The sequence below is a fragment of the Diaporthe amygdali genome (genome assembly GCF_026229845.1).
Source record: "Diaporthe amygdali strain CAA958 chromosome Unknown NODE_42_length_345209_cov_65_521073, whole genome shotgun sequence".
Classification (NCBI taxonomy): Eukaryota; Fungi; Ascomycota; class Sordariomycetes; order Diaporthales; family Diaporthaceae; genus Diaporthe; species Diaporthe amygdali.
The window spans coordinates 20,058-46,760 of record NW_026517062.1 but is presented as its reverse complement, the minus strand read 5'-3'; the positions used below and the strand labels follow the sequence as shown (position 1 = coordinate 46,760).

The window sequence follows — 26,703 nt, the reverse complement described above, 5'->3', positions numbered from 1 at the left end:
ACCATCCCGCCCACCAACCCAACCCCCCTAGAGCCTCAACGGGGCCCGGCATGGCGACTGCCGGGTTGTCGAGTCAAGGACCCCCGTGTTGAAATGTCCATGTCCGTTTTCGACCCGATCGCCATTACCAAGGCGGGCACTCGAAGATCCAGTGTTACGCGTCACCAAACCTTGAAGTTGCTTGTTTGGCTTTAACAAAATCTCCGCCCCAAGGTCTGGTTGAAGTCTAAAAATTGTCGGGCTGTCGACATGAACCCATACATTGATCGGGCCTCCCCCCCTCCCGCCGAACAACGTCGTCCTCACCACTGAAGCGAGCGCCCCACCGTGAGAAACCTTATTTCCTTGCCCGTTCCACCCGGGCACCGACTCAAGACAGGCACACGCTTCCAATAGCTTCGCGCACTGCCAATGTTAGGGTTCGCCCTGTTGCTCAAAGCCCGCGAACGGAAAACGCCCATGATGCCGCCGTGACGCTCAAATTAATTACGGGGTCAACATGCCTCTGCGTCTGGGCGCCTCTAGAAACATCCGCTCAGACTCGAAACGACCAAGTCCGGGGTCCGAGAGCGTTGTTTCCATCGTCCGGGCCAACAGCAGGCTTACAGTACTGCCTGTCCACTATTGTGTTACTGCGCGCATTCTCGACTCTGCTAATCTTGGAAGCACCGACTTAATGGGCCGATCTGGCTCCAGATCTTGGCTACCTCTAGCTTCTTTGGTCTGCGTGCTTCTCACTTCTCATGCAGTGCGTAGAGATCCACGCCGCGGCACGCACATGGGCGGCATGGCCAAGAAAGTCGCACGACGCTCCCAAGCCTTTTCTCTCCAGCATTTCTGGCCTGTTCCCCAGCGATGGGTCCCCTCCCCCCCTCAAGCTTCGTGGTCTCGCCCGAAAAGCTTCATTTCCGTAGGGCTGGCAGCTCTTGGCCTTTGTTGAACAACAACGCTATTTATAAATCCGATCAATGCCTTGTCCAAAAGCTTGTCGTTTGACGTCTCAGACATTGCCGCTGATCCTCCAATTGTGTGCTTCCAAGACGGGTCTCGATTACCACAGCCAGCTGGCAATGTAATCCTGCTTGTTTGACATACGATAACTGAGGCAATGTTCGGCACAATCGTCCTTGGATTACTGCACAGAGTGCAAAAACAAATAAGTCACTGGTACTTCAGACGGCCGCCCACCTGTAGGCTTTGTGGCAAGCTCCACCGGACTTGCATTGCGGACATCGGCTGGTGTTTGACATTTGTATCAGCACTGCCAATTGGATACGACCCGCGAGCCGAAGATCTTCGCAAGCATGTGCCACCTGCACCACACAGCACACCGGTACGTGATTTCAGTCGGACAACACCACGCTTCTCGCATCACTTGTGCGCGTACACAGCGGCGTATCGGCACATCGGCAGTAGCTATCATTTCAGGCCGTTACCAGTTTCCGTAGTAACCACAAAGATTTGTCAGGCCCGGAAGCACAATCATACTGAGGAGGACTCACTCGTCCAAGTGACTGCCGGCAAGGTACAGTCCAATCTCTCAAACAGCTTGTCTTCTTCCGAGTCTTCGACAGGTGCCACCGTATCCAATGTGTGTTGCCAAGCCACCTTGACAGGTCTGATTCCGCAACGACTCCGTCCGACTCTATTTCAGTCATCTTGATGCAATCTACATGTCACCTTGCACAAACATTGGGAGGTTGTCTAAATAAAGATAATTCCACAATTCCGTCATGACGGCCGCCAAGGACCAGACAGAACTAGATGTCGAATCTATCTCTCACCAACAGTGCCTCGCCCTGGGACGAACCTCGTCTGAAGCAAACAGACACATTGACCACCAGAAACAATTCCTGCCGAGCCTCAGCTAGCCCGTTGGGCCAATCGAAACAGACAGCCCACATGAGCTACCCTGGTTCTGATATTTTCAGAACAAGAAGAACGACAGACGAGCCCTGTCCCTTCTCAAACAAACAGCCGGCCCGCCTGGCCCCATCCATCTGTAGGTACGTTTACACACATCCAACCAGATGTGCTGCTGGGAGTTCAAACCCCGTTACTATTGCAAACACTGCAGCATCCCAATGTACTGGGACCCCGAGCCGGGGCGCATTGAGCTATGCTTCGGTGCCAGGACTCTGGGCGGCGGTAGGCCTGGGCGGTGTGTGATGCAGACTGTAGAGACCCTTGAGGATAGGGCGTTCTTCACGGCCTGCTGCGCCGACTGCGCACGACTGGTCTCTCGAGGCGTGCACCCGCGCCACTGGAGGGATGCCGACAGTGACCAGAGACCCAGCCGGTGGTGGGAGCGTGGCATCGTTGCGCCGAGGTTTCTCGCGCGGGTGAGACGAAGAGCTCGGTCGAGGGGACAACGATCAAGATAGACGTAAGCTTTTGTGTTGAGGTAGGTGTTGGGTTCTAACTGTAGGCACCACCGTCTGCGTTCCGTGGAACCAGCTGGCGACGAGGGTAGTCGGTTCACTCGGTGCGGCTTTGTATTACGCGGCATCACACCTGGATGACATGTTGCTCAACAGCAGCCCCAGGCTGTCTCTGATGGGAAGCACAGCACACCCCGTCACTCGTCGCAACTGCAGTCACTTGATGTGCAAGATAATGCCATTGCTCTATCTACTCCGGATATTCCCATCCCAACCAACAGGTATTTCCAGGTGCACACAAATCCACTGTACTAGAGTATTACAATATGCCATGACAAGCAATAAGCCGACTCCTCATCTAGACGCGATGCGTGACGCGTGATATGTCCAATACACGCTTCTTCATTTTGTTCCTCCGCGGGCAAAAAAAAAGGCAAAAGGCAGACATGACCCTTCCGTTCCCTCACATGACCGCCATGCTTTTTTGGTTTGTGAATTTTGAAAATGCGCAGAACGGACAATGGTGATGGATGAAGATGATGACTCAGAACGCCAGGGCAAGGGATGGGCGCATACGTCCTCCCTTTCCTTATCAGATTCCCCTGCCTCCCTTTCCGACCTTCCCCCTAGTAATTCAACTCAAAATTGGAAGCTCACGCTTCGAGTCTTGGGTTTGACGTCTCCCACAACTATTTTCGCTTCTGCTTCGTGGTGATTGCCGGTCACACCACCGCCTCCAGCCTCAGACATTCCGCCGTGCTCGTGCTCAGAAAGGTCTTCCGGGATCGCCTAGAACCCGAACTTCTTCTTTTGCTTGGCCGGCTTCTGCTGGTTGCTCATGTCCTTGAGGATGTCGTCGAAGGTGCTGCTGAGGTTGTGGCTGTGGCCGTGGCCGCCGACGGGCTTGCGTGCGGGCGACTGGCCGCGGAGGTTATCGACCGACTTGGCGTTCCGGATGGAGCCCGGCGCGGAGTCGCCGGAGCTCTGCGGCCGCTCGGGCCCCAGAGAGTCCTGCCGCTGTGCCACCTGGAAGCTGTACACGCGGCTCGAGCGGCGGTCCACGGGCGCGGCGCCTACAGGCGGCGGCAGTGGCTCGAGGGCGGACAGGCCCGCGAAGCTTGCACGGAAGTTGGAGCCGGCTCCGCGACCCGCGGCTAGGCCACTGCCCGGCGAGATGACGCGCCTCTGTGGGCCTGAGGCTGGTGATGCTGGTGCGGAGCTCATGGGCGAGCCGCCATTGCTGCTGTGGTAGCCACCGGTGCCGCCCAGGCCCATCACGGGATCGTTGTCCTCGAACACAGCGCGCGGGGCTTCCAGCGGTGAATAAGGAAGGGCGGCCGGGGCGTCGGTGATCGCTGGTGGTGGTTGCATCCCGACCAGCCCGGCGGCGGCGCCGTTCACCTTGGCCTCCTCCCACGTCCTGGCGGCCTCCCAGCAGTGTGAGCGCTCGAAGGTGCCTTCGACGGAAAACATAACCACGTCGGCCGAGAGTTCGACCTTGACTTGTGACCCGGGCAGCTGGTACCAGGCTTTGCGGATCTCGCCTGCCTCCTCGAGCCAGGGCGGGTTGCCCATTGGAGGCTGGCAGAGGAAGTACTCCACGCCCTCGGTGAAGCGGAGCTCGGGCGCGTCGATGACGAGCAGCGGCAGCGACTGGATGACCACGTAGAGGAAGAGCCAGTTGCCGAACCGGTTGTCGAAGAGCTCGGCCTGAGACTTGCCCTTGGCCTGGTCGTGGTCGAAATCCTTGAATTGTTGGAGGAAGGGCGATTTCATGGTGTCCGTGTCGAAGTTGTAGGACTTGTGCATGATGAGCTGGAGCTCATGGTCCTTGATGCTGCGGTCGAACTTGAGCTGGTCCTTTTCTTTCATCTCGTCGTATTTGACCTGCACGGTCTTCATGGTCGGCAGCATGGGGACGTCGTAGGGGATGGGAGGCAGGACCGGTGGTGACGACTGGTCAAACTCTGTGAGCAGCTTCCGCAGGGCCTTGATGTGCTCGTTGGACTCCTTGTTGGAGACATCGTCGACGGCTTGGTCAATAACGCGGGGCGTGACCGAGTCGCGGTCCACCAGGAGGTCATACAGTGATGACAGGTCCGCATACAGCGTCTTCAGGACGAGTCTGTTCAGGCCGCTCTCCGAGAAGGGGTTCTTCTTGCTCCTCGCCTTGGGCGGCCAGGCTCCGAACAGGGACTTGTAGTATCCAAGCGTGAAACCCCGCATCCTCGAGAAGGCCGACTTCCAACGGTTCCAGCGCACGTCCTTGAACTCAGAAGAGGCTGCGACGCCAGAGAAAAGGGCCGGGAATTCAAACTCCTCCAACCGAGAGTTGACATTGTGCTGACGGTTCAACAGGTCCAGGTTCGACCGCTCAAGACGACGCCAAACCTCCGGCGATATCTGCTTGGCCAGGGGCGACTTCAGGGAGACGATCGCCTGCCATTTGCCGACTGCGTGTGTGAAAGCCTCGTTGTAGAGCTCCCAGCATTTCATGCGCTCGCCCAGGATTACGGCCTCTAGCGTCTTTTCACGGCTGTGCCGCACGTCAGCAAGAGACAGCTGCGACATGTAAAAGCCGAAGCTCATGTCAACACCCTCCCCCCAGGTTGTGCCATCCATGCTCATAAAATCGAACTCCTTCAGCAACGACGATATCTCGAGGAATGCGGAGAAGATGGTGGGGCGGAACTTGGTCGCCACGAGCGGCTGCCCGGTCAGGAAGGCGAAGAGATTCCGGATCGCAATCAGGCGCTGCAGCTCGGGCTGTGTCTTCGGATCTTGAGATGCAAGCTGATCCGGGAGTGCGGGAGGAAGGTACAGACGGACTTCTCCGTCCAGAGGCTCAAGTTGTTGCTGTGGTGGCAGACGATCCGCGTCCTGAGCCATCAGGTTGTCACGTCCGTTGAAACTCCTCGACCTGTCCCTTGCGGTCCTGCTGCTTTCCAGCTCTCCTTGAATCAACTCGTGGAATACTATCGACGCCTCGATGGCTTGTGATGAGACTTTGAACGACGGCCCTTTGCCGCTAGTCTTGGGGGATAGGTAAACAAGAACATCGCCATGTTCAGTCCAGAGTTCGGGAACCTGTCATTGTCAGCATCTACCTCTGGCCCAGACCTTCCAGGACATTCAAATGCCTACCTTCTCGTTGTTTGTCAGGAACGCAGTATTATAATCGGCCTGGTTATCAGCCGATAGGATCCACGCCTTGCTCGCCGACATCTTCTTAAGATCTTTGGAGGTCGAGCTCGGCCGTCCTGGCAACCAACTCCTTCGCAGTCTGCCTCGACTCTCACCGCCATCATTGGACTGTTTTGACATGGGCCTGGGATATGAGTTTGCATCCGCAGGACTGGTCACGCCTTGAGAGCCATCGCCTTGGATGTCCCTGTGCGTGGACGGTTGCGCAGAGCTGCTTCTCACGCGTGGCGCCGAGTTTGAGGGCGAAGCTCGTCTCGTTGATTGTAGTTTTGAGGGTCCATCTTTCCTGTCGGAAGGCGAGGACTGATGGGCAGAGCTACTCCGTGCGCTCCCCCTGGATTTGGGCGCGACCGGTGAGACGGGCGTCAGTGGGGGTTCTTGTGGCAAGGGGTCCTTCGGCGGTGGTGGGGGCGCATCGTGGGCCGAGACCGCCCTCTGTTGTTTCTGTATGACGTGTGGCATGTCGGCGCCGGGTTGAGCTTCGGCTCCGGTGTCAGCTGTCTCGGGGGACTCGGTACGTTCGACGCCAAAGTCAAAATCGTAATCAGAGACTTGGGTTACTGGGGTCTGTATGCCAAGGCCGCCTGCTCCTGGAGAGTTGTCGATGGTAGAGATCGAGTCGTGGGGGTTCGAGGAGGAGTTTGGGCTGCCTGATGAGGAGGCAGGCCTGTTTGAGAGCTCGACGGTCGAGGCGACGGGTCTTCGTGGGATGGGTTCTGTTCTTAAGTGCGTAGGAGGCAGTGCTTCGTGTGCGGTTTTGGGGCGGAGGCTGGCCGCGGGTTCGGTGGATGTCGAGCCACGCGAGCTGGGGGTCGCAAAGAACGACGTCAGCACATTGAGTCTCGATTTCCTCCTCTGTAGCTTCTTTGCGCCTGACTCGTCATCGCCCACTGTGTCTAGCGAGCCCGCCCTCGCTACCGAGGAGCCTCCAGGAGACTTGGCGTCCCTGTCATGGGAGGCATTCGAGAGCAGGCTGTGTACCGAGGGCAGTGAGAGAAGCGAGGGCCGGCTGCTCTTGGACGAGCGGGACGACTTGCTCAGCGGCATGGTGGGTAGACGGATTTCGGGAGCGATGTCTGTCAAGTCTTGTTCAAGGGCAGAGAAATGGAAGCAAGCAAGCCCATAGAGACGGGCAAAGGCATGAGCAAGAACAGGAACAAGAACAACACTACTAACCAGGTCTCAGGGCTGGAACAAGTTCTTGCGAGCCAGCAAAGGGTATAACAGGCAGAGAGGGCTGGCGAAACGGAGAGCCCACCGGCGAGTATGGACCGTTGGAGGACCGTCTGGTGGACGAGTGTACAGTTTGTCTGGGGCAGGCTGAGGGAGTGTGGGCTCAGTTCGGGATTTCGTCAGAAGCTGTGACGCGTCGAGCGGGCTCGGACGGGCGGGCAGGGTGGAGCATGGACGGTCAGAGGTGTGACGGCGACAAGCAAAGAAGCGAGGTTCCGTTGCGTTGTGATCCTAGTCGGTCAATATAGGACAGGGTTGTCCAGGTGGGGAGATTCGATGGGGAGGGCGGATGAAGGTGTTGCTGTAGTGGATTGGGCAACTTTAACTGGGAGAGATGGGTGGTGACAGAGAATGTACAGGTCAAGTACTGTGGGGATGCAAGTATGGCAGCATGCTTGGTGTTCTTGGGAGGGTCTGGGTGTCCGCAGAAAACAAACAGCAGATCTACGTGTAACGGCCGCCGACTGTGCTAGACAGGGACCAGGACAAGGCTGACAGGAGCAAAAGCAGGCGTCCAAATTGTGACAAGTGACGAGGGATGAAGGGGGAGAGGAAGAGCTAGCCGACCTCGCAGTACGGGACCGTTACTGTACAGGATACGAGAGTGGCCGGCTGTTTTGGGGGGGCGCAGAGGAGCGAAGCGAGACGAGGCGAGAGGCGTTGTTGGGTTTTGTTGGATGTTTATTAGGGGATGGATTTTCAGGACTTTTTCGAGACTGCGGTTTCGAGCTAACAAGTTGACCAGAAAAACCTTGGAAGATGTCATAATTTTCCCCAACAGGACTGGCAGGCCTGCAAGTGCATGCAAGTGCCGTGAACAATAGATGAAATACTGCGTCAGTAGACAACGGGTGGCGTCCTGGCCTTCTGCGGCTTGGTGGCCGTGTCGGGTCTGGTGGTATCCCGTATTGGTTGGTCGCCTGCTCCTCCCGCCGGCTGGCGTGCGCGTAGGGGTGGATGCACTCACTGCATGGCCTCCCGGTAGCCCGCAGCTGACAAGGAGGCACTTGACCTGGCGTCTGTTTGTTACAACGTCCTAATGATTACGAGGTGCGTGTGTGTGTGTCTCTGCTGATTCTGCTGCTGCTGCTGCTGCTGCTATAACTACTAATGTGACCACATGGGTACGATGTAGCAGCCAGGCAGTCAAGAGGCTCACCGTTTTGGATTTGACTCTGGCTTTTTGGCTTTGCACTGCCGGCCCCCTAGTAAAATTGAATATCCAAGGAGACGAAGAAATAGGATTCCCGATTCCGTCATCGTCCCCCAAATCCAAGATCCTGCACGTCTGCACGTCTGCTGAAGAGGGCTACAATTGGCTGGGGCTCTGGCCATGACCTGCATGCTCTGCGTAACAGTAACGGAGCGGATGCAGCTGTGGGGCAAGGCCCTGCAGTCTGTACCTGTTTGGTAGCCTGTGCGACGCTCGCAACTCGCTCGTTCGACTGCCTTTGTCTGTCGTTGGTTTGGTGGTCCAAGCCCGAGGCTGCTTAGTTGGCTGGCTGGTTGGCTGGCTGGCTTGGTCTTGGGCCCTCGTTTTAGCACCCAGCTCCAAAGTGCCGGGATGGTGCCGTTGGCCGTGCTGCACGTACCGTCCCACGGGACTCAACGTCGTACCAATGTAATGCTCTCTCAACGGACTGCCGACCGGTCCGTCTTCTGGAACGCCTCAGAACGCCTGAACGCTGGACACTGAACGCTGGACGTACGGAAAAGGGGGCTTCTCTCTCCCTCAGACTCTGGCTATCCTTACCACCATTCGCTGCTGCTGATGCTGCAACACACATCGTCTACCCCAGTTGCAGCTGCTCAGACTCAGCTAAACGTCACAGGGCCATGCGTCCTGACTCGGCCTTCTCGTCCATTGACAAAGACAAAAATGCACGAGGCCACCAACGCGGTCGGGTCCGGTCTGGACTTGGTTGCCGAAGAACGAACACCAGACACCAAAAAGACAGCCATCTATTTTAGGCACAGTGGTCGGCATAGTGCGCACGTACTCGTACTTGGTCTAACGAGCTCTTGCTGTGCCGCCCTTGCAGTAGGACAAACGTTTTCTTCCGCGTGTCCGTGGGCCCGCCCTTTGCTTGGGCTTTGCCTCTTCTGTCGTTGTCCTGTATGCGCAGTCTCTCTGCGTGTGCCCCCTTTGAAAGGCTTTACCTGCGAAGCCTTCTAGACCTCAGGGTCCATGGCTGCTGCATGGATGGATAATGCACGTTCAAGGGCACTCACCACTTTGGCAATTGGTGGGCTGCTGGCTGCGTGCAGTAGTGGGCACGATTCAGGCTGGTGTTGCCTATAATGAAAGCTGCCCCGGATCGCCTATCGAAAATCCATCAAGCCATCGCAGATCATCCCGCAAGACTCCCGCCCTCCCGCCTACCAGCCCGCTGCCACGATATCACGTCTTGGCAAGCCTTCCTCCCCCTTGGGCTGGCCTGGCTAGCTGGTTAGCTAGCTGGCTGGACTGTGCTCTGCTCTATTCTGCTCTGCGCTGTGGCCTAGAGGCACAGTCGGCACAGCTCGCCTTGTCTGGTCTCATCAGCGACACCTCAGAAATCCCCATCCCTCCCACGGCATCGTCCCGAACTCCTGGGCAGCCAGGCATCGCAACGTAATTAAGCTGCGCCCACTGTGGCGGCCCCCACTCAACTGCTTCTCTGTCGATTGCAAGCTCGCCTGTCTGGGATACCCCATCAGGACCCAGGGGCTGAGAGCCCGATCGGCACACCATCTGCCCTCCGTTTCTGCCGCTACCGTTTTCTCGCCTGCACGACTACAGGGCTGTTACATATAGACCGCGCGAGCAGGATTGTCCACCCACCGTCTATTTGAAGTTGTGAGCAGCGACCTCAAAGGGCAAATGCCCAGGAGAGCCCAGCAAAGATCGTCCCATTACTGTAGATCCTACCTCATAGGGGGTGGCCTTGCAAGAATGGCTGAACCTTCTTTTTCCTTTGGGCGCGCCGTCCCTGGCCAACAACAAACAACAGACAGTCGACAACAGTTTCAACTGCACCCTCCAGACAATCCCGTCCGCTGGATCGGAGCTCCTCTGTCACACAAGACACAAGGGTCGATGAGCACAAGGCTCCCGAGCGTCTTGGTTGGCCCAAAGAATCGCACGTGTTGCACAGAATCCGAAGTGCCAATTCCGCTTCTCTGGTTCTCGAGATGGGACAAGTCGCTAGCGCCCACGACGCAATTCCTCGCGGTTTCGACTTCCTCTAGTCCTTCCGGCGAAGCCGTACGAGGAAGGAAACAGAGGGACCACAACGCTTCAGGATTTTTTGAGTCAGTCCTGACAGTTTGACAGGAGGTTTCGCGGACGATCACCTTGAAGATCCTGCAGGCCACTGCTTCCTGCCGGCCTTGGTGATTGCAGGGCCGTCAACCTCAGGTTGCGGAGGGGCCATCACCCTACCACCATGTCTCGGCATCCTGTAGCATCCACATCCTGCTGGACCCCGTCCCACGAACATCAAAATACGGCAACGAGACGATCGCATTCATTTGGATGACTTTGATTGAGCATGACATTAGTGCTCCGCCGGTTCTCTGTAGCGTCTTGGTCAACTAGATCTCGGGCCGGGCCTCGATTGAGTGCTGCGTGCTCTGTCTAGTCGTTCCTAACCACGCGTTGACTGCCACTATTCTTACTTCAGCTGACCTCCATTCCAACAGCTCCTTTTCTGGGCCATATGTGATGCAAAGTAAGCATTTGAGATGCATACGTCAGGCTCGGACCCGTCGATTCGCGTCTTCGGCACCGAGCTGACGCAGACCGCACAGCGTCTTGACTGAAATAGTGTCCACCTGCCTCGAACGGGTCCTTGTGAAGCCCAATAGCGCCATCGAGTGATAGGAGCCAAGCATCGTCTAGCTTTCGAGGCATGCAGGTGTCAGTATGGATTGCACCCACACCGCAGCATGCTGCAGTCTGCCAATGCAGGCGTCTGCGCGAGTGCGTACACTCAAGAGTAGCCACGTGATTGCCTCATACAATATTCGGTGTGCAGAGCCGCATCGTCTTACAATGGGTTTTGGCGAATCAGAAGAGGCCATTCCATGCTGTATAAGTTCCAAGCGGTATGGCTTACCCTTCGACCCGGCTGCCCTTGCCCTACCTGCGCCACGCATTCAACTTTGTCAGGCATCTTTATTTCAACCTCTCCCGTGCTCCTGATCAACTCGGGAGTCATCTTGCCACGGTCTGCGCCCAGACGGTCATCTTAGGCGTTGGTCAAGTGACTTCGGCCTGTCTATGGTCACGATGGAGCCCCTCTTACCCAACACCGAAGGTCAGGTCGTACCTGATGAGATTCAGACCTTCATCGAGCAGTGGCATAGCGACGAAATCGACCTCTTCCAGCAGTTCTGTCAAATTCCGAACGAAGACCCACCGGCTTATGTCCAACCGTCCGTAGACGGCCGTGACGACACATCGACTTACCTTGGCTCGGAGAGCCATGCGCCACCCCTGACATTCGGACAGACTCTTTCACCCTCGAGCCACAGCAGAGCCTCGCCATCGTCCCCTAGCCGGCCAGACGATGCTGACCCCCAAACCACGTTGAGCGCGGTATGGGCCGGAGAAGACCTTGGAGACCTGAATTCCGCAGACTGCTTGCGCCACATTGGTGAGGGCATTGGTGAAGCCCCCGAGATTCTTATCCAGCGGCCGACATCACCCTCGCCGATACGTCTGCAGGAAGACGATGTGTCTATCCACCTGTCACCCTGGAATCCCGGTCTTCCCGTCACGCCCGTGAGCCCGCCTGCCCAGGCAGTGCCAATGAAACGGGGAAGGAGTAATCCATTGCCTGGGAAGAAACGAGCCAAGGTGTCTAACATGCGCAAGATCGGGGCATGCACCCGCTGTCACATCAGGAAACGAGAAGTAAGACACCGGCGGCGTGGTCTTTTTCCGGCTGGGCTCCTGCTGACACGGCGGTAGTGTAATGAGAGTGTGCCTTGTGACCACTGCAGAAAGGCATTTCCCAGGAATCCAGAAGTGTGCGTTCGGGAGAAACTGTCGGATGTGCGGTTTCCTGATGGTGGTCAAGGTGGTGAGTGGGGCCCATTTCATTTTCGTTCCCCGTGGTCACTAGTACTTAAATTGTGTGTTCTAGCCAGCATTTGGATCCGTGATTCAACTGGAGCTTTGCTGTCGAGACAGAACAGGCAGCTGGTTGCGATCCCAATCCCAGTCGTCGTGACATTCAACCAGGCGAGCGATTCGCCGGGCTTCGCCTTGATGCTTCAGCAGTATGTCGTAAACGAAAGGCCTTTCATGTCGGCTACAAGTTATTTCCCTTCACCAGCACCCGCGGGATTCGCCAGTGCTCCGGTGTCCCACTCAAGTGACCGGCTGGAAACACAGTCATCACCAAACTCGGTACCATGGCTCTGTCTTGCGCCCGGGCACGAGCCCTTGTCTGGCACTCTGCTTACGTGGGCAGAGAGGCAGTTATCGAAAGAGTTGGACGTAAAGAAGGCGCCAGACTTCGAGGCCGCGATACTTTCCTTCCTCCTGGCTTACAGGGACAGCCCCATGGACCTATCTGATGTGTCTTATAATGTTGGGAAGAAGTCGTCCGCTTTCGTTGACGCGAAGAACTTGATTCGCAAGACCTGCGAAATGAGATGCTGGTACAGAATATGGCAGACTTCGGCTCTGTTCTATCAAGCAGATGGAGGAGGGTCTGCTGCCGGTAGCCACAACAACATCCACCAACCGATGCCAGTGGCGGCGCTCTTTGAGCTAAAGAAAATAGCCACCAATGCTCTCATCGCCTGCGAGAAGCATATCCTCTCGGAGCTTGATGAGTGGCCGCCTGGCGTCGATCGTCTCACCGAGCTGCCTCTCTGGGCTTGTCTGTGGCAGATGATTCTGATCTACAAGCAATTGGTCGCCGGATACTCGAATCTTGCCCGTAGTCACCCTGTGAACTCGATCTACGGCGTAAATCCTGGTGAGTGAGAGTCATCTACGTGTTCCGGTGATGAAGATTTCAGCAGTGGGCATTGCTGACTGAATCATCCCAGGCTTCAATGAGGTGTCTGCATTGTCGGTCGTTCAACATCTCTACCGGCTGTTGATCGTCAAATACAATGCCTACTTCGGCTCGACCTCGCCTATATATCCGAGAAAGGGCCAACCGTCGACGTCAGAGTTGCTAGCAGGCGACAAGCACTTGAAGCGAGAGTGGGACAATGTGTTGATGCGCCGGAAAGAGTTTTGTGAGCATAAGAATCCTATGTATCCGGACGAGCACCTCCGCTGAGCAGATCATCACGATGTTCTCGTGTGGGGAATGACTATTGCTAATCCTTGCTCCTCAGATGTGACGATTTCAGGCGGGGTGGCATCTGATGCATCTCTGAGGACTCTTATCGTCGATGCTGAGAATGTGCTCGAGCATCGGTCTCGAAGGAGGGCGAGATGATGGTTATCTGGCTGAGCCGGTGAGATGGCCATTGCGTCCTTCACGCCGACCAGCAACTGCTCTCATCAGCATTTGTCTTTCAACAGCACACTTGCTGTTGGCCGACTTCCGATTGAAGTGTCCATCCGCGCCATTTCACTCGAACCCTTGGGTTCAAGTCACTTGTACGGACGAGAAGCGCGGAGCGAAACACTTCAGTGATATCTTCTTGGCCTGAATCAGAATAAAGAACATCAACGGCGTCTTCTCACAATGCAACTGTACATAGCCAGTCTATTGTACTCTTCCGCGCCGTCGAAAAGTCAGGAATCAAACGCCAACCGAAGTAACGCCCAGCTGACCATCTCCATCCCTCCCACAACGTCATGGCCAGATGCCATAGTACATACTCACCGCCCGGTCCGAGTCTCCGAATAACTTGGAATACCGATCCTGCCACATCATCACCCCCGGTCTATCAGGATTCGTGCTCGGCACGGCCAGGAACCCGCCATACTCGGCACCAACACCATAGCCTCCGCCACCGTACGCGTTGCCCCTCCGCATAGCCAGGTTCCACGCGAAGCTGCTCTCGACGACGCCCAGCACGAACCCAGCGCGCAGCATGATCTCGTAGTCGACCAGCGCCCTCTGGTCCCAGGTCAGGCGGTTGTTGAGCATGGCGACCTCGCCGGGCGCCAGGATGTCCCGCTTGGTGACGACCGTGGCGCCGAGCTCAGCGGCCTGTGCGGTGAAGCGCTTCACGTCGGCATCCTCGACATTCAGGCCTGTCGCGAGGTACACGACCCTTCCCTCCGCCTCCACGGAAGCCAGGTAGTCGAGGTAGTAGCCGGCCTGCACGTCATAGCCGGGGAAGACGGGGCGGCCGGGTGGCACGCCGCTCGAGAGACGCGCCTCGTCCGGCGGCGCAACGTCCTTCTCGGTGCGCAGGTGGGCGCCCACGAAGCGCGGGTTCTTGTCCTGCGCCGGGTTGTGGCCGATGCCGCGGCGCGGGTCGAGCTGCAGGCTGAAGCGGCGGGCCAGGTTCCACAGGCCCGAGGCGGCGAGCAGTCGGACGTCGTCGCGCACGCGCAGCAGGCGGCCGAAGTCGCGGCGGAAGGCCTCACCGTCATAATGGGCCGGCCACGCGAAGATGGTCTCCTGGAGGTCGACGCGCACCGGGTAGTGGCGCTTCTCGTGGGGCAGCTCGCGCTCGTAGAAGTCGTCGAAATAGCGCGTGATGTTCTGCGGCTCCGCGATGACCGACGTGCGCGTGCCGTTGAGCACCGCCACCTCGTCCGTCAGCATGCCCAGGCTCACCGGCAGCGGCTTGAGCAGGCTCGGCTTGTCGTACAGGTCGTCCAGGGAGCGGTGGACCCGCATCTGCGGGCAGTGCGTCTGCAGGGAGGCGAGGAGGTGCTCGGACGAGAACATGTAGTCCAGCGGCTGGCCTTTGGCCTGCTGCTCGCCGTGGAGGTTGGAGATGTCGGCCGCGGAGCGGCGCGTGATTCGGGGGAGGACGAGCTCCGCTGGGGATGGATGTCAGTGGCGACGATGTAGATACATATATATTTAACTAGCTGGCAACCGCCCCTATGAACTTACCTCCTATCTCAATCGCAAACCGTATACAGTGCAGAAGGCCATTCTTGACCTCGCCCACGCCCCCCGGCATGGGCGCGCACGTCAGGACAAGTCCCTTATCCTCCGGGTGCCATTTCCTGCTGGCACAGAGCCGGGCCAGCTCGCCGCCTTCGAATCTGCCGTCGACCTCATTTTCGAGCAGGTCGGACATGAACAGCTTCTTTTCGTCCTTGAAGCTGCGCAGGACCTCGGCATAGCGGTCGCGGACCTCGTTCTCCTTGAGGTCCGAGAGGAAGTAGAAGATCACCAGCGCCGGAATGAGGAACTTGGCGATGCGGACGAGCCGGGACGTGTCCAGCATCTTTGGTCTGATCATGGTCGGCTTGGGAGGCTTTCGACACGTGATACGCCTGGATTTCGAGAAGATCTGGGAGGAGGATTGATGGGATGGACGTTGTTCATTGTGACTTGACACCTCGTCAAAGGACCACACTCGGCTCCCTTGGAGCTTACACGGAAAGGGTTCAGCAAGATGGGCATTGTCTCACATGCGCCGGCCAGAGCTGTCCCCCTTTAGCACGTCGTGGCTTCAGCTCGATGGGGCTCAGATCGCCTCCCGTGCTTGCGCGGCCCTCTCAGGGCTCACCCCTCTCTCCCTGCGCTTTACAAAGCTACCTACCACCGGGAGGGCTTCGCGGGCGGGTGCGTGCGCAAACGTGGGACTGGGCATGATAAGCTCCCGGTGCCGACACCTTGGAGAGTTCAGCCCGGGCTCCGGGGTGAATTCTTGACGGGGGGGAATGCTCGGGTGCTGGGGCAGAGAGTTATGTGTGTGTGCCATTGGGATCTGAGCGCATGCTAGCAACTCTGTTTCTGTACCACTCTGCCCTCCGCAGTCGGCACATGCTGGATCTGTAGTGATTGAAATATTGCCTCTCCAATTGCACCTTGTGCCTGGGTATGCCTAAAATTGCCATATTTCAGGCGGGCCCTATGGCCGAACTTCTGGCCCGGGCTGCTGCTGGGGAGACCAAGACCAGCAGCTCGACCTACCTGCGACCTGCCATTTCCCACATGCCCCTGCGCAAGTCTGTGCGACACTAGCTCTGTGCAACAAGCCAGCAGTATTGGATCCCTTTTTGGCCGTGTGATTCCCATGAGGGGCGAGGAGGGGTTCATCTCGTCTTGTCTACCTACGGCGGCCGGGCCGGGCAGGACGGTGAGAAAGTGTGTGTCAATCGGCGTCTAGTCTAGACTAGATACTGGATTATTCATCCGGCGGCACTGTCCAGCGCCAAGCCGTGACACCCACACTGCCGGCGGTGATGTCGCGGCCGACAAGCCGGGGCCGTCACTAGGTCCTCTGGCTGACAGCCAACAGGCATGGGATGATGAACGCCGCACGGGTGGACCACCGCTGATCGCAGCTGTCGACTCCAGGTGCCGAAGGACCCTGGGCGGGCGCCAGCAAAGCACATTGGTAGGCTGTCCCTTGACGCCTGACATGGTCCTTAAACTTAATCTTGACCGTCACGGTGGGGACGGGCCTGTCTTCTCTTTTCGTATAGGCAAGGAAGCAGCACGCATAGTTATTAGCTGGCTAGTAGTACGCGAGGTTCGTGCCGCGTTCACTCTCTTTGCATTACGCGCCCCGGGGAATTCGGTTTCAGGATTTATAGAAACATTATTTGTTTCGTGCTACTAGCCAAGCAGAGACCCTATATATCAATATCAGAGGCGGTGTATAATCAGACTACAAACCTCGCCCGGATCGACTGGGGCTGGGCTTCATCTCGCATGCACTGACGATGGGCGGGGCGGCATACTTCAGACGACAGCTTGTGGATACACCAGGATGCATATCGAGAGGGTGAGGGGCGGCCCTAGAATCATGCAGAGGTGAGTGTGTTTGTGTCCGGGCGTGGGTGTGGGTAGTTCTACACAGTACCCGGAAGGACATCAGAGATCTCTAACAACCACAGATTTGCACCCTCCCATGCGACGTCTGTTCTCGATCTCGATGGTGAATTTAACTTCCGGGAAGAAAACATGGCACAATCCCTCATAGGTGCGGAGGTATTGTTGGCATGACATGGGCACCGCAGAGTCTTGAATACACCGTGGGTTGTGCTGTATCTGATGTCAAGTCCATCTGGCATACTCCTTTGGCGTTGAAACCTGTGCAATCAGGCGCAGTACTCGGTTCTCGGGTAGTGTAGTGCTGCTGCGATACGTGACATGGCAGCCTGCATTGCATGTCATGTGCGTCTGCACCTGCGGGCTGCGGGGACACCGTTTCTGCTCACCCGAGCTCGTGTAGACTTGCTCTCTGGCTTGAGTGAGTGTAGTGTGAGTGTGAGTGTGAGTGTGAGTGAGTGGAATACCATGGTTGAGGTTGAAGGGGGGTTGGTGTGATATCTCATGCAGCTGGCCGGCGCATCCTGCCTCACGGGAGGGGGCCAGCACACGAGGGGAGACACATGAGCCCATGGCCCAATCGAGCAGCTGGCTTGGCCCGTGAGACCAGAGTCCTGGAACACTAACTTGGAGCAGAGGTGCACGAAGACGACCTGGCCATTCCCCAGGAAGATGTCCGTCGAGCTGACTCCATCCACTGAGGCGGAGGATGGCCTGTTCTAAGATTGAACGGTGATATTGTATTATTAGAGCCTGCGCCGTCGCGTGCTGATACAAGATTAGAACATTGTGTTGGTCCGCCAGATTTAGTAGCCAGACTACCCACAGCCGAGCTGAAGAGGACGATGGAGGATCGAGATAGAAGAGGGTCGTCCGCATGGCAAAAAGCGGGCCAATGGACATGGGTGGTTGTGGGAGTGGGAAAAGTGGGTAAACACTTGAACAGTAAACCAGCCTCGCCACCCCAGGTCGAGACGCGTTTTTACGCGTCTCTCTCGCGTCTCAACCACCTCACATCTGCCCCACCTGATTGGACAAGGACTGGGTGGGCTACGCGTGCCTGACCAGCGGCCGTTTTTCGCTCTTCATTCCGCTCGTACTTGCAGGAGGCTTGCATTTGCCATGTAATTTTTACATCTACACCTTTGACAACTCAAACAGCCCGTTGGTTGGCTTGTCCACTCGTTCGCCGTTCACTTGCTCACTCGTTGTCGTTGCTGCGGCTGCTGCTGCTGGTGGTAAACTCCGTCTGCAGGTCCGGGTCCCAGGTCCAGGCCAGATCCACTCCCAACAGCATCTTTCCTCAGTTTCGCATTGCTCGTGTGCTAAAAGCGCATCTGCCAGAGTAACCCTGGATCCCTGGACATTCAATCCTGCTCCAGCCTCTCTCTTCCCTCTTCCCTCTTCCCAGCCGTCCCAGGCTGCGAGGCCCCACGTCTCTGCCGTCCGAAACAAACCATCGCGAGCGCACGGCCTCAGCCGCCCCCCGGCGCACAGGACAAGGCACTCAGATCTCTGAACCATACAAGAGTACAAGACCACCGAGACTTTCTGTCTCACCCTCGCTAGCCCAAGTCAAGTCAAGTCCCAAGTCCCAAGTCAGGCCCAAATCCTCGCTCCTCTCTTCCAAGGTTGCTCAGTGCTCCCGTACTTGGGGGCCCCTTCACCTCACCTCGACTCCACCTGCCTGCCCGCCGCCCCCCCTCCAATCCACCGGTCCACCAATCCACCCTCACATCCACCCATCATCAATTCAGGCCTGATCCCTCGACTTTCCGCATCCCGTCATCCACCTTGCTGCTAGGCCTGCCAGCACGGTGCACCAAGGGGCAACTGCGCTGCATTTGGGCTGCCCTGCGCGCTGCAACTGCACACACTTGGCTGCACTCCTGCCGCTGTCTGTTCGCCTCACCCTCGCCTCGACTCGCCTCAACCTCGGATCACCTCAGAATCCAATCTTGCCTTTGCACCTGCCTGCCTGGCCCAGCCTGCTGTTGATCTGGTCTTTATCTCGCGTCGATCGGATCTTTTTTACCTTCCTGCAAGACATATCCAACAGCGTTTGCACGGATCAGGGCATCGGCCACCGGCGCACTTTTTGCTGCACCGCACACCCCGTCGACAACTGACAAGCAGCAGCCCAGCCCCAGACCAGCCCCCCAGCCCCAGCCGGCATCAGCTAACTGGTCAACTCTTCATCATCTGTCCGATTGTCTTTCTTTCTTCGGCCCTCACCCACGACGGCTACTACCAGGGGTGTTATTAACACTGCCGCGCCCCCCAAACCTACCGAGCAAGCATCGCATCGCATCGCATTACACCACATCGCACCGCCATCCTTTAATACATTAGACGCGTCTGCCAGGATTCTTGGACACTGCGCCGTCGTGTGCCGTCTGCTCAGTGGCCCTCGCCTCCAGCTGCCTCCTGCTAGCTTTCCCGGAACGCGCATTCGCGCTCTTAACACCGTCTCGCCAGAGTCTTTGGTCCACGAGAACCTGCAGATTGAAGAAGCTGGGCCGTTCCCAGTCGCTTATTGAAAAGCCCGACGCACACGTATCGGGATCTACCTGCTCACCCAGTCCAAGCTTGACCTCAGGGGGTCGGCGCACGTCTGTGCTGGTCTGCAGAGCTCATTTGCTTTAGAGAAGACCTCACTCACTCATCACTGGTTGCCTGTGACCCGTCACGCTGCCCGGGGTCGCATGCAGACTGACGACCAGGGTTTATAAAGGTACGTGGGTACGACCAGATGTGATCGCTGCACGCCTCCACTGCTTTTAGCATCCTCCCGCATCCGCTCCACGCGCCGCAGTGCCTCCATCCTCCTTCGGACCCGCTGCCCTCTCCCCATACCACCCTCCCCCATCCTCTCGCTGTCAACCAGGGAACCCAGAACGTGCGTGCTGTTCCTACATATTCACACATCCCGCTCATTGACCATCCCGTGTTCCCACCACTGCCCACCCCCCCTCTCAATCTACATTCTTCCTTTTTCCCTTAGGTATCTGTCGGATTTCACACAACGTCGACGGGGCTATTTCATCAGCTCTGCCCCATTCGTCAGTGTGTCTCAGCCCGTCTACCTGCTTCACGATCTTGACGACTCGATTTCTCATATTTCCTTTCCTCCTCCTCACGACTTATGTCTTTTTCATGAAACTTTCTTAGATTTCGTTCCTGAATACAATCTAATCAGACGAACTAGCCTTCTCCGCCCCTTGGATACGAACAAAAAAAAACACTTGTGGCGTCTTACAGAAACGGATTTTAACGGACCAGCCACCGAATTCTGGGTGCAACGAGATTCGATACCGGCTTCCCTTTATTAGTACCACATATCTGGTGGAACAACTTACTTGGCGGGACCATTACCCTCTCCCCGAGGACCGAAGACAGGATATTATTCGCGCGCAGGTGACTGGTAGCACTCTTGGGCGCATTCCTCACTTTGATCTTGACTCGGGTCCACGCGTTATCGATTTCATGACCCGCTCCGACGTCTTCGAACTGGACTGTACTGTGAACTGAGACATGATGAGTGGAAACATGGAGTCAGGGGGTTTGCTCCGCCATGGCCGACTTGGCCCGCAGAGGACCCCGGAACCGTTCACAGAGGTCGAAAGCCAGGCACCTTCCACACCAAGGCCGCGCCTCAGGTTAAAGCGGCGCCATGATCCCCAACACCTTGCCGCGCCAACACAACAATTCCTCGCCTCAGTTGCTGCCGCCGACGTCCCAATACCAAGCGTCGAGGAACCTGCAATAGCCACCTACGGCTCCGACGTCATGCCTTCCTGGAGTGACCTCCATCATCCCGAGGAGGGTCAAGACATCGAGGACGGTCTTCATATCCAATATGGCCACAGCCAATCATTCACCTCCCCAAAGACTCCTGCGCCCGGAGCACCTCCGTCCCTAACCCCTTCAAGATACCCGAACTGGGCGATCGACTGGATGAGCAGTTCTGAGTCGAGTCCAGAACCCGAGTCTCGACCGTCAACGGCGCGGTCACGTACGAGCACGTCTTCTTTCAGTCAGCTGTCCTCCTACTTCTCAGATGACGACATACAGTTCAGCCCTGAGCTTGGAGACTCAGAGAGGTTTATGTGTGTCGACACAGAGGCTGTACACGCAGATAGTCTTCAGCCTCCAAGCGGTACGAGGATAGCACGCAAGGCCCCATGGACTCCAGCGATGAGCCAACACCTCTGGGCGACGTACAACCTCTACCTTTCGGATCCACGCGTGACACCTTTTCAGATTGGCAAGAGCGGGATCCCACCAGAAGGGGTGTCCAAGAGGGTCGCTCGCCAAGCCATCCGGAGTTGGAAGGGCTCGAAGACGGTGGCCAAGGCGGCGGGCGCCTCCGAATCAAGGAGCGGTAGCTCGACCCCAACGGCGGCGGAGTCGTCGGGCGTGTTCATGCAGTGGCCACACACAGCTGCGGCCACCCGAGCACACCTGAGGGCTCTCTGCAAGCAGAAGGCCCGTGGGCCTGACGGCGGCAAGATGCGGTTCTCTTACTTCTCGAGGAGTCCGACACCCTTGACCAGCGCCACAGTCCGCTGGGCCCGACGATCAACACCCAATTCCGCAACATCTCCATTTGAGACGCAGGAGATGGTCAAGTCTCTGGCAATGAGCACTTGCGAGACCATGACACCCCAGGGGTCGCTTGCACAGTTGACCACTGCGCCGGACTCACCGGCTCAAACGCTCCCACCCAATTTGGACCACGTGCCGCAGCCGGATGTCGATTTGGAGCCATCTGTGGTTGAGCGTCGGCGTCTGGGCTCACCGGTGAATGCGAAGAGCTACGGGCCAAGTTCCTCGACCTCGTTGTTGGACGTGTTTGGGCTTCCTGCCGACGTTGGCCAACGACAGACCCATACGGTCGGACCACGCCGCAGGCTCCAGTCACCAGTCAGACTCAGTCGATCTTCAACGCAAAAGAGGAAGACGCGGCAGGCGCACGAGTCTCGCAAGCGGCCCAGCCTCTCACTCGATACCTGGCTCGACCCTCGGATCCTTGCTGGCGACTCGAGCAAGGCCGAGGACGCATTCTTCGCCTCTCGGCCACGGGCTCCCCTGTCCTTTGACTCAGCACAGCCAACAGCCCGACCGACTGCGGTTCCTATCGCTACTCCACCACGACTGGGTTCCCCCTTCTCGGCCTCTAGCTCGATGAGCTTCAGTGTCCCCAACAGGTTCAGCCAGCCCACGGACCTCGATCCCGCCATGTTCGCACGGCGCTTCTCGACCGTCCATCAGCCTCGCGGGACGCATCCTAGCGAGCCAGCGAGCATCAACCTGGCTTCGCGGCTTGCATACCTCGACCAGCGCCTCAAGGACTTCAATGGTCCCCGGCAGTCTGAGTCACCTTTTTGATCCACCAGGCTTTCCACTGCTTTCCTCACTATACTTTTCCATTCCACTCTTCTTTGATGATATCATGATTTGACGCAGCCACGGAATCATCCTTCTTACGGCGAAATGGGTCAAATCCACAGGCGAATATGGAAACAGCATCCTGCTCACAGCTTGCTCGGCGTTCATTGGAAACACAATCTACCGTGATTCTCAACTGCACGGACGGACCTTCTGATGATGAAAGCAACAAATGAAATTGACGACCCCACGATACCATGGTGGAAGTACTATTCAACAGAACGGCCCACAGCCCGACTCTCTTTATTTCTTCTTCTGACGATTTTCACTTGTTCTGGTCTTTTTGTTTGTTTTACGGTGTTTTGAGTCCGAGCCACGGAACGGAGTGAGATGGATGCATACGTGATATGAATTGTTCTTCGGGGGATTGGACGGTAGAAATGGAGTTTGGATTTGAGGGGGATTGGAAAATCCCACTTTTATATACGGGTATCTATATATTCGCACGAGCGAATGAGGTACAAGTAGTTGTCACTAAGGACCTACTTATTGAAAATACAATGTCGAAGCTGCTCATTGAGCGGGTCTTGAATCAAAACCATTACATTACTCCCCAAAATTTGACTTGACAAGCTTTGTGCGGGTTGCCTCGGGTGAGGCGTGACTGTAGAGAGTGGGAGTCGCGGCAGTGAACCAACAAACAATTAAGCATCTGAAGTGCCGCTGTCACCTGCACAGACTCTGCAATGGCAAGCGGGAGTGTCATGGGCATCCTATGTTTCCTCGGAAAGATGTCATCTCACAGTCCTCGATCGACGGTCTGGGTTGCGGGAGCTCCACCCGAGACAAGACACAGACAGGCCGACAGGGCTGAGGAGAGTTCAAATGCCTGCCGCAGCCACAGTTCCCAGGGGGGCTCGGAAGCTCCGCGACACGCGAATCCCACTCACCTCAGCGCGCATCACCCTGCTGTCCTCTTCATGCATATCCTCCTTTCCTACCTCCCTCCGTAGCCTTGTGCCAATCCAGCCCTGCCACGGATTAAATGAGGATATCATGACGACCACAGGAGCGGCCAGGATACGGCCTCGGCCGCTCTTCCTCGCCCTAGCCATCTGCTTGCTGCTGTTCTGCAGCGGCGCCCACGCCTCGATTGGTGACCGGCTGCCCGAGTTTCGCCAATGCGTCGAGGTTCGTGACGACCCAACGGGATACAGCGGGAGGACTATGTCCAGTCTCAGATCAACGGCACGGCCATGGAGAAACATAGAAGCTGATGATTTTGTGCGCAGGTCTGCAAGCAGGAGAATTGCGACCCGAACAAGCCGCAGACTCCGATCCGTGAGACATCCCCCTTCTTCACCCTCCCATCCCCGTCTCCGGCTCGATCACCTCTCAGACAAGCAGGCCGACTAACAGTTCAACGCGCCTACAGCTCTCCTCCACCGCCTCCTCCTCTGGGACTGCCCGCAGGAGTGCGACCACGCCTGCCAGCACATAACCACGGCGGCGCGCGTGTCGGCCGGCGAGCCCATCGTCCAGTTCTACGGCAAGTGGCCCTTCCGCCGGCTGTTGGGCATGCAGGAGCCGCTGTCGGTGCTCTTCAGCATGGGGAACCTGTGGGCGCACGCCGACGGGCTGCGCAACGTCCGGGCGGCGATCCCCCCCTCATACACACTGCGGCCGTTCTACGTGGTGCTCGCGCACGTGGGCATCGCCAGCTGGACGCTCAGCTCCATCTTCCACACGCGCGACTTCGCGGCGACCGAGCAGCTCGACTACTTCGGGGCCGGCGCCAACGTCCTCTACGGCCTGTACTACGCGGTGGTGCACCACTTCCGGCTGGACCGCCGCGCGCCGCGCCGCCGCAGCCTGCTGCGCGCCTGGACGCTGCTGTGCGGCGCCATGTACGCCGCCCACGTCGCCTACCTCAAGCTGTGGCGCTGGGACTACGGCTACAACATGGCCGCCAACATCGCCTGCGGCCTCGTCTCGAACGGCCTGTGGTCCTGGTACTCGTGGGTCAAGTACGAGCGCACCGGCCGCAGCTGGGCCGCCTGGCCCGGCTTCGCCGTCGCCTGGATCATGCTCGCCATGAGCCTCGAGCTGTTCGACTTTGCGCCGCTGTGGGGCAGCGTCGACGCGCACTGCCTGTGGCACCTGGGGACCATTGGGCCTACAATCGTGTGGTACAAGTGAGTCACAGTGTTTTGTTCTGTTGCTGTCGTATTGATGCTGACGGTTGCTTGCCGCAGATTTCTGATCAAGGACGCCCAAGATGATATGGCAACCGAGAGGCTGAAGGCTTAGACGGCACGCATGTTGCGAGTGTAGATAGGAGTGTGATGTCGCCTTGCGAGGAGACGGGCGGAAGACAGGGAACAGAGGAGCAAGGACTGCTGTGCCTGGTAGAATTACTGAATGAGGTAGAAAATAAGACCAGCATTTGACTGTGTCTATGTATGGCTCATTGCTTATGCTGATCCAGTCCCCAATGTCGATTCCAGTCTGTGTGCAATCTTTGGTCTAGACGAGAGAGAAGATTGTCCCTTCTCTAAACATCGCCACAACTCGCTCTTACTCCAGCTGTCGTTGCTATCATCGTCCTACTTGTCCTCATCGCTCTGATATCGCCTTGAACAAATCTAGGATATTGAGCACAAGGAGAAACTGCTCGCAGACATTATTCCCGCATTCTACGATTTATAGGCCACGACCAATACAGGATTTTTGGTGTCTCTTGCTCGTAGGAGGGTGTTTGTACAATTTGCGATCCTATTCTTGTCTCGTGAGTGCGGCCTTCCGCTCGCTATTATTTTAGGTCCTGGCTCAGAACCTGAGGCCATTCCTCATCACAGGTTGCTGTGCATAAACGCCTGGGCATCGGCTGCTTATTCGTGTTGTGGACCAGTAGTCGGTGTAGATTTCCCACAAATTTGACCGGTTGAACCTGACGTCTTCGCCGTATAGGCACTCCGTGAGCCGCATCGCCCTCGTAAAGGGCGATGCGCCTGCTTCTCTGCTTGGTGTTGTAGTCCATATCACCATGGTCCTTGTCGAAGATACTGTCTGTTGCCTTGAGCAGCCATAACTTCTTCTCTTGCTTGCTCTCGGCGGTCATCTGCTCCTGCATTGCCTACTCCATCTCACGGTCTGCACACTCATCCTCGTCCCCGACGATGGTTGACTCTCGGACTGTAGTGCTGCTTCGTTGCCGCCACATGCTGTCGCCCACCTGACCGGCGAGCACGCGAGCCCTTTGCTCAATCTCCTGACCCAGCTTCACATCAAAGAACAAGCCTTGGTCGAGTGTGATGCTCCAATGATGCAGAATAGAGTACATCTGAAGCAATGGCATGCGTGGACTCCTCGCCATCTTTCGGAACCAGAGTCCAACGTATAGCCACTCGGAATCGTACCGTGTACATATACGGATTGGGGTCAGGCACAGCGCCATGATTTGCTTGATTGCCGAGCCCTGGGCCCCAAAGAAGAGGCGGCTCTTGTTGGCTGGGATGCAGAGCTCGAATGGGTACTTGGTGTTGGGCCGAATCCCTTGTCTGCCGAAATACTCCTCCCAGAGCTCCCACATCCTGTTTATGTCCGCTTCGTCATCGTCGATGGAGAATTTGCACTCAGTGTCAGTCTGACCGTTGAACCATTCCCTGTAGTAGACTGGCTTCTTGTCGGTCGCCTCGTCTGTAGTGTGCTCTCGCACTTGTCCGCCTCGATTGTCCATGGCTTCGACATGTCCCAGCACGCAGTTGCCATGTTCATCCTCCCTTGAGGGCTGGACACTCTCGCTGTCCGCGCCCTCGGGCTGGCTCGGCGGCGGCGGAACTACCAGCGGAGTCTGCTCAATCCTGGTCTCTGGGTCCAAAACCTTCTTCTGGGCCTCGTGTTCCTCTATCCTCTTGACATGCTCAGGTGCTGGGGGGCTTCCGTACATGTGTGCTTTGGTCAGAGCAACGGCTACCGGCAGAGGTGCTCTCTCGTTATTGGGGATGCGACAAAGTTCACCTGCGTGCAGCTTTAGCAGAAAGATACAAGACAGAGACATAGCAAGGATTGGCAGGCTGAGATTTCACACTTACAACATCCGCGCCACATCTGCTCCATCATCTGCTCCATGTAGTACTCGGCAGATACCGCCTTTGGTCTGCCGAGCCAGTCCACCCCGTGGTCCATCTGGAAGAGTCTCTTCATGATTTTGTTGTGTGCCGACCTGATGCACAATTTGATCTTGCCTTCGGGGTCCTCAAACCCTTGTTTCTGGAACATCTCCTTCATATGGTTGCACACCGTTACAAAATTCTCACGCGTCTGTGCCGACGCGAGGCTATGGGAATTACTCGCCATGTTGTGGGTTTTGTTTTCTTGTCTTCAAATTGAGGTTTGAGACGTGAAATGTCCCTCTCAGCTCAGAACTGAGTTCTTTTATGTGTGATTCGGAGTGCACGATTGACTGTCGTCCACGTTGTAGTTGTCCTTTGGGCTCGTCGAAGGAAAGAAGGTTCAAAGCAGTCGCGGCCGAGATGGAAGTTTAGGCATGCTAAGTAGGGTGA

General features: G+C 57.0%; 6 protein-coding genes across 6 annotated transcripts; 3 read left to right on the top strand and 3 right to left on the bottom strand.

Annotated features, from left to right (window-relative positions):
• Positions 1-3,170: 3,170 nt before the first annotated feature.
• On the bottom strand, positions 3,171-6,632 carry J7T55_007059 (uncharacterized protein; the record flags this gene model as incomplete). The annotated part of the gene is made up of 2 exons (XM_053134103.1): positions 3,171-5,468; positions 5,526-6,632. 2 exons carry the CDS (start codon positions 6,630-6,632, stop codon positions 3,171-3,173), a joined length of 3,405 nt encoding a protein of 1,134 aa, XP_052988010.1.
• Positions 6,633-11,091: 4,459 nt separating this feature from the next.
• Positions 11,092-13,267, top strand: J7T55_007058 (uncharacterized protein; the record flags this gene model as incomplete). Its single annotated transcript, XM_053134102.1, has 4 exons — positions 11,092-11,718; positions 11,998-12,793; positions 12,867-13,061; positions 13,164-13,267. 4 exons carry the CDS (start codon positions 11,092-11,094, stop codon positions 13,265-13,267), a joined length of 1,722 nt encoding a protein of 573 aa, XP_052988009.1.
• Positions 13,268-13,630: 363 nt separating this feature from the next.
• J7T55_007057 (uncharacterized protein) lies at positions 13,631-15,206 on the bottom strand (the record flags this gene model as incomplete). The annotated part of the gene is made up of 2 exons (XM_053134101.1): positions 13,631-14,775; positions 14,852-15,206. The coding sequence occupies 2 exons, from the start codon at positions 15,204-15,206 to the stop codon at positions 13,631-13,633; spliced, it is 1,500 nt and encodes a 499-aa protein (XP_052988008.1).
• A 5,090-nt stretch (positions 15,207-20,296) lies between these two features.
• Positions 20,297-22,138, top strand: J7T55_007056 (uncharacterized protein; the record flags this gene model as incomplete). Its single annotated transcript, XM_053134100.1, has 1 exon — positions 20,297-22,138. One exon carries the CDS (start codon positions 20,297-20,299, stop codon positions 22,136-22,138), a length of 1,842 nt encoding a protein of 613 aa, XP_052988007.1.
• Positions 22,139-23,194: 1,056 nt separating this feature from the next.
• On the top strand, positions 23,195-24,448 carry J7T55_007055 (mn2+ homeostasis protein per1; the record flags this gene model as incomplete). Its single annotated transcript, XM_053134099.1, has 4 exons — positions 23,195-23,329; positions 23,431-23,479; positions 23,574-24,333; positions 24,394-24,448. The coding sequence occupies 4 exons, from the start codon at positions 23,195-23,197 to the stop codon at positions 24,446-24,448; spliced, it is 999 nt and encodes a 332-aa protein (XP_052988006.1).
• Positions 24,449-25,274: 826 nt separating this feature from the next.
• Positions 25,275-26,497, bottom strand: J7T55_007054 (uncharacterized protein; the record flags this gene model as incomplete). The annotated part of the gene is made up of 2 exons (XM_053134098.1): positions 25,275-26,158; positions 26,233-26,497. 2 exons carry the CDS (start codon positions 26,495-26,497, stop codon positions 25,275-25,277), a joined length of 1,149 nt encoding a protein of 382 aa, XP_052988005.1.
• Between the last annotated feature and the right edge of the window lie 206 nt (positions 26,498-26,703).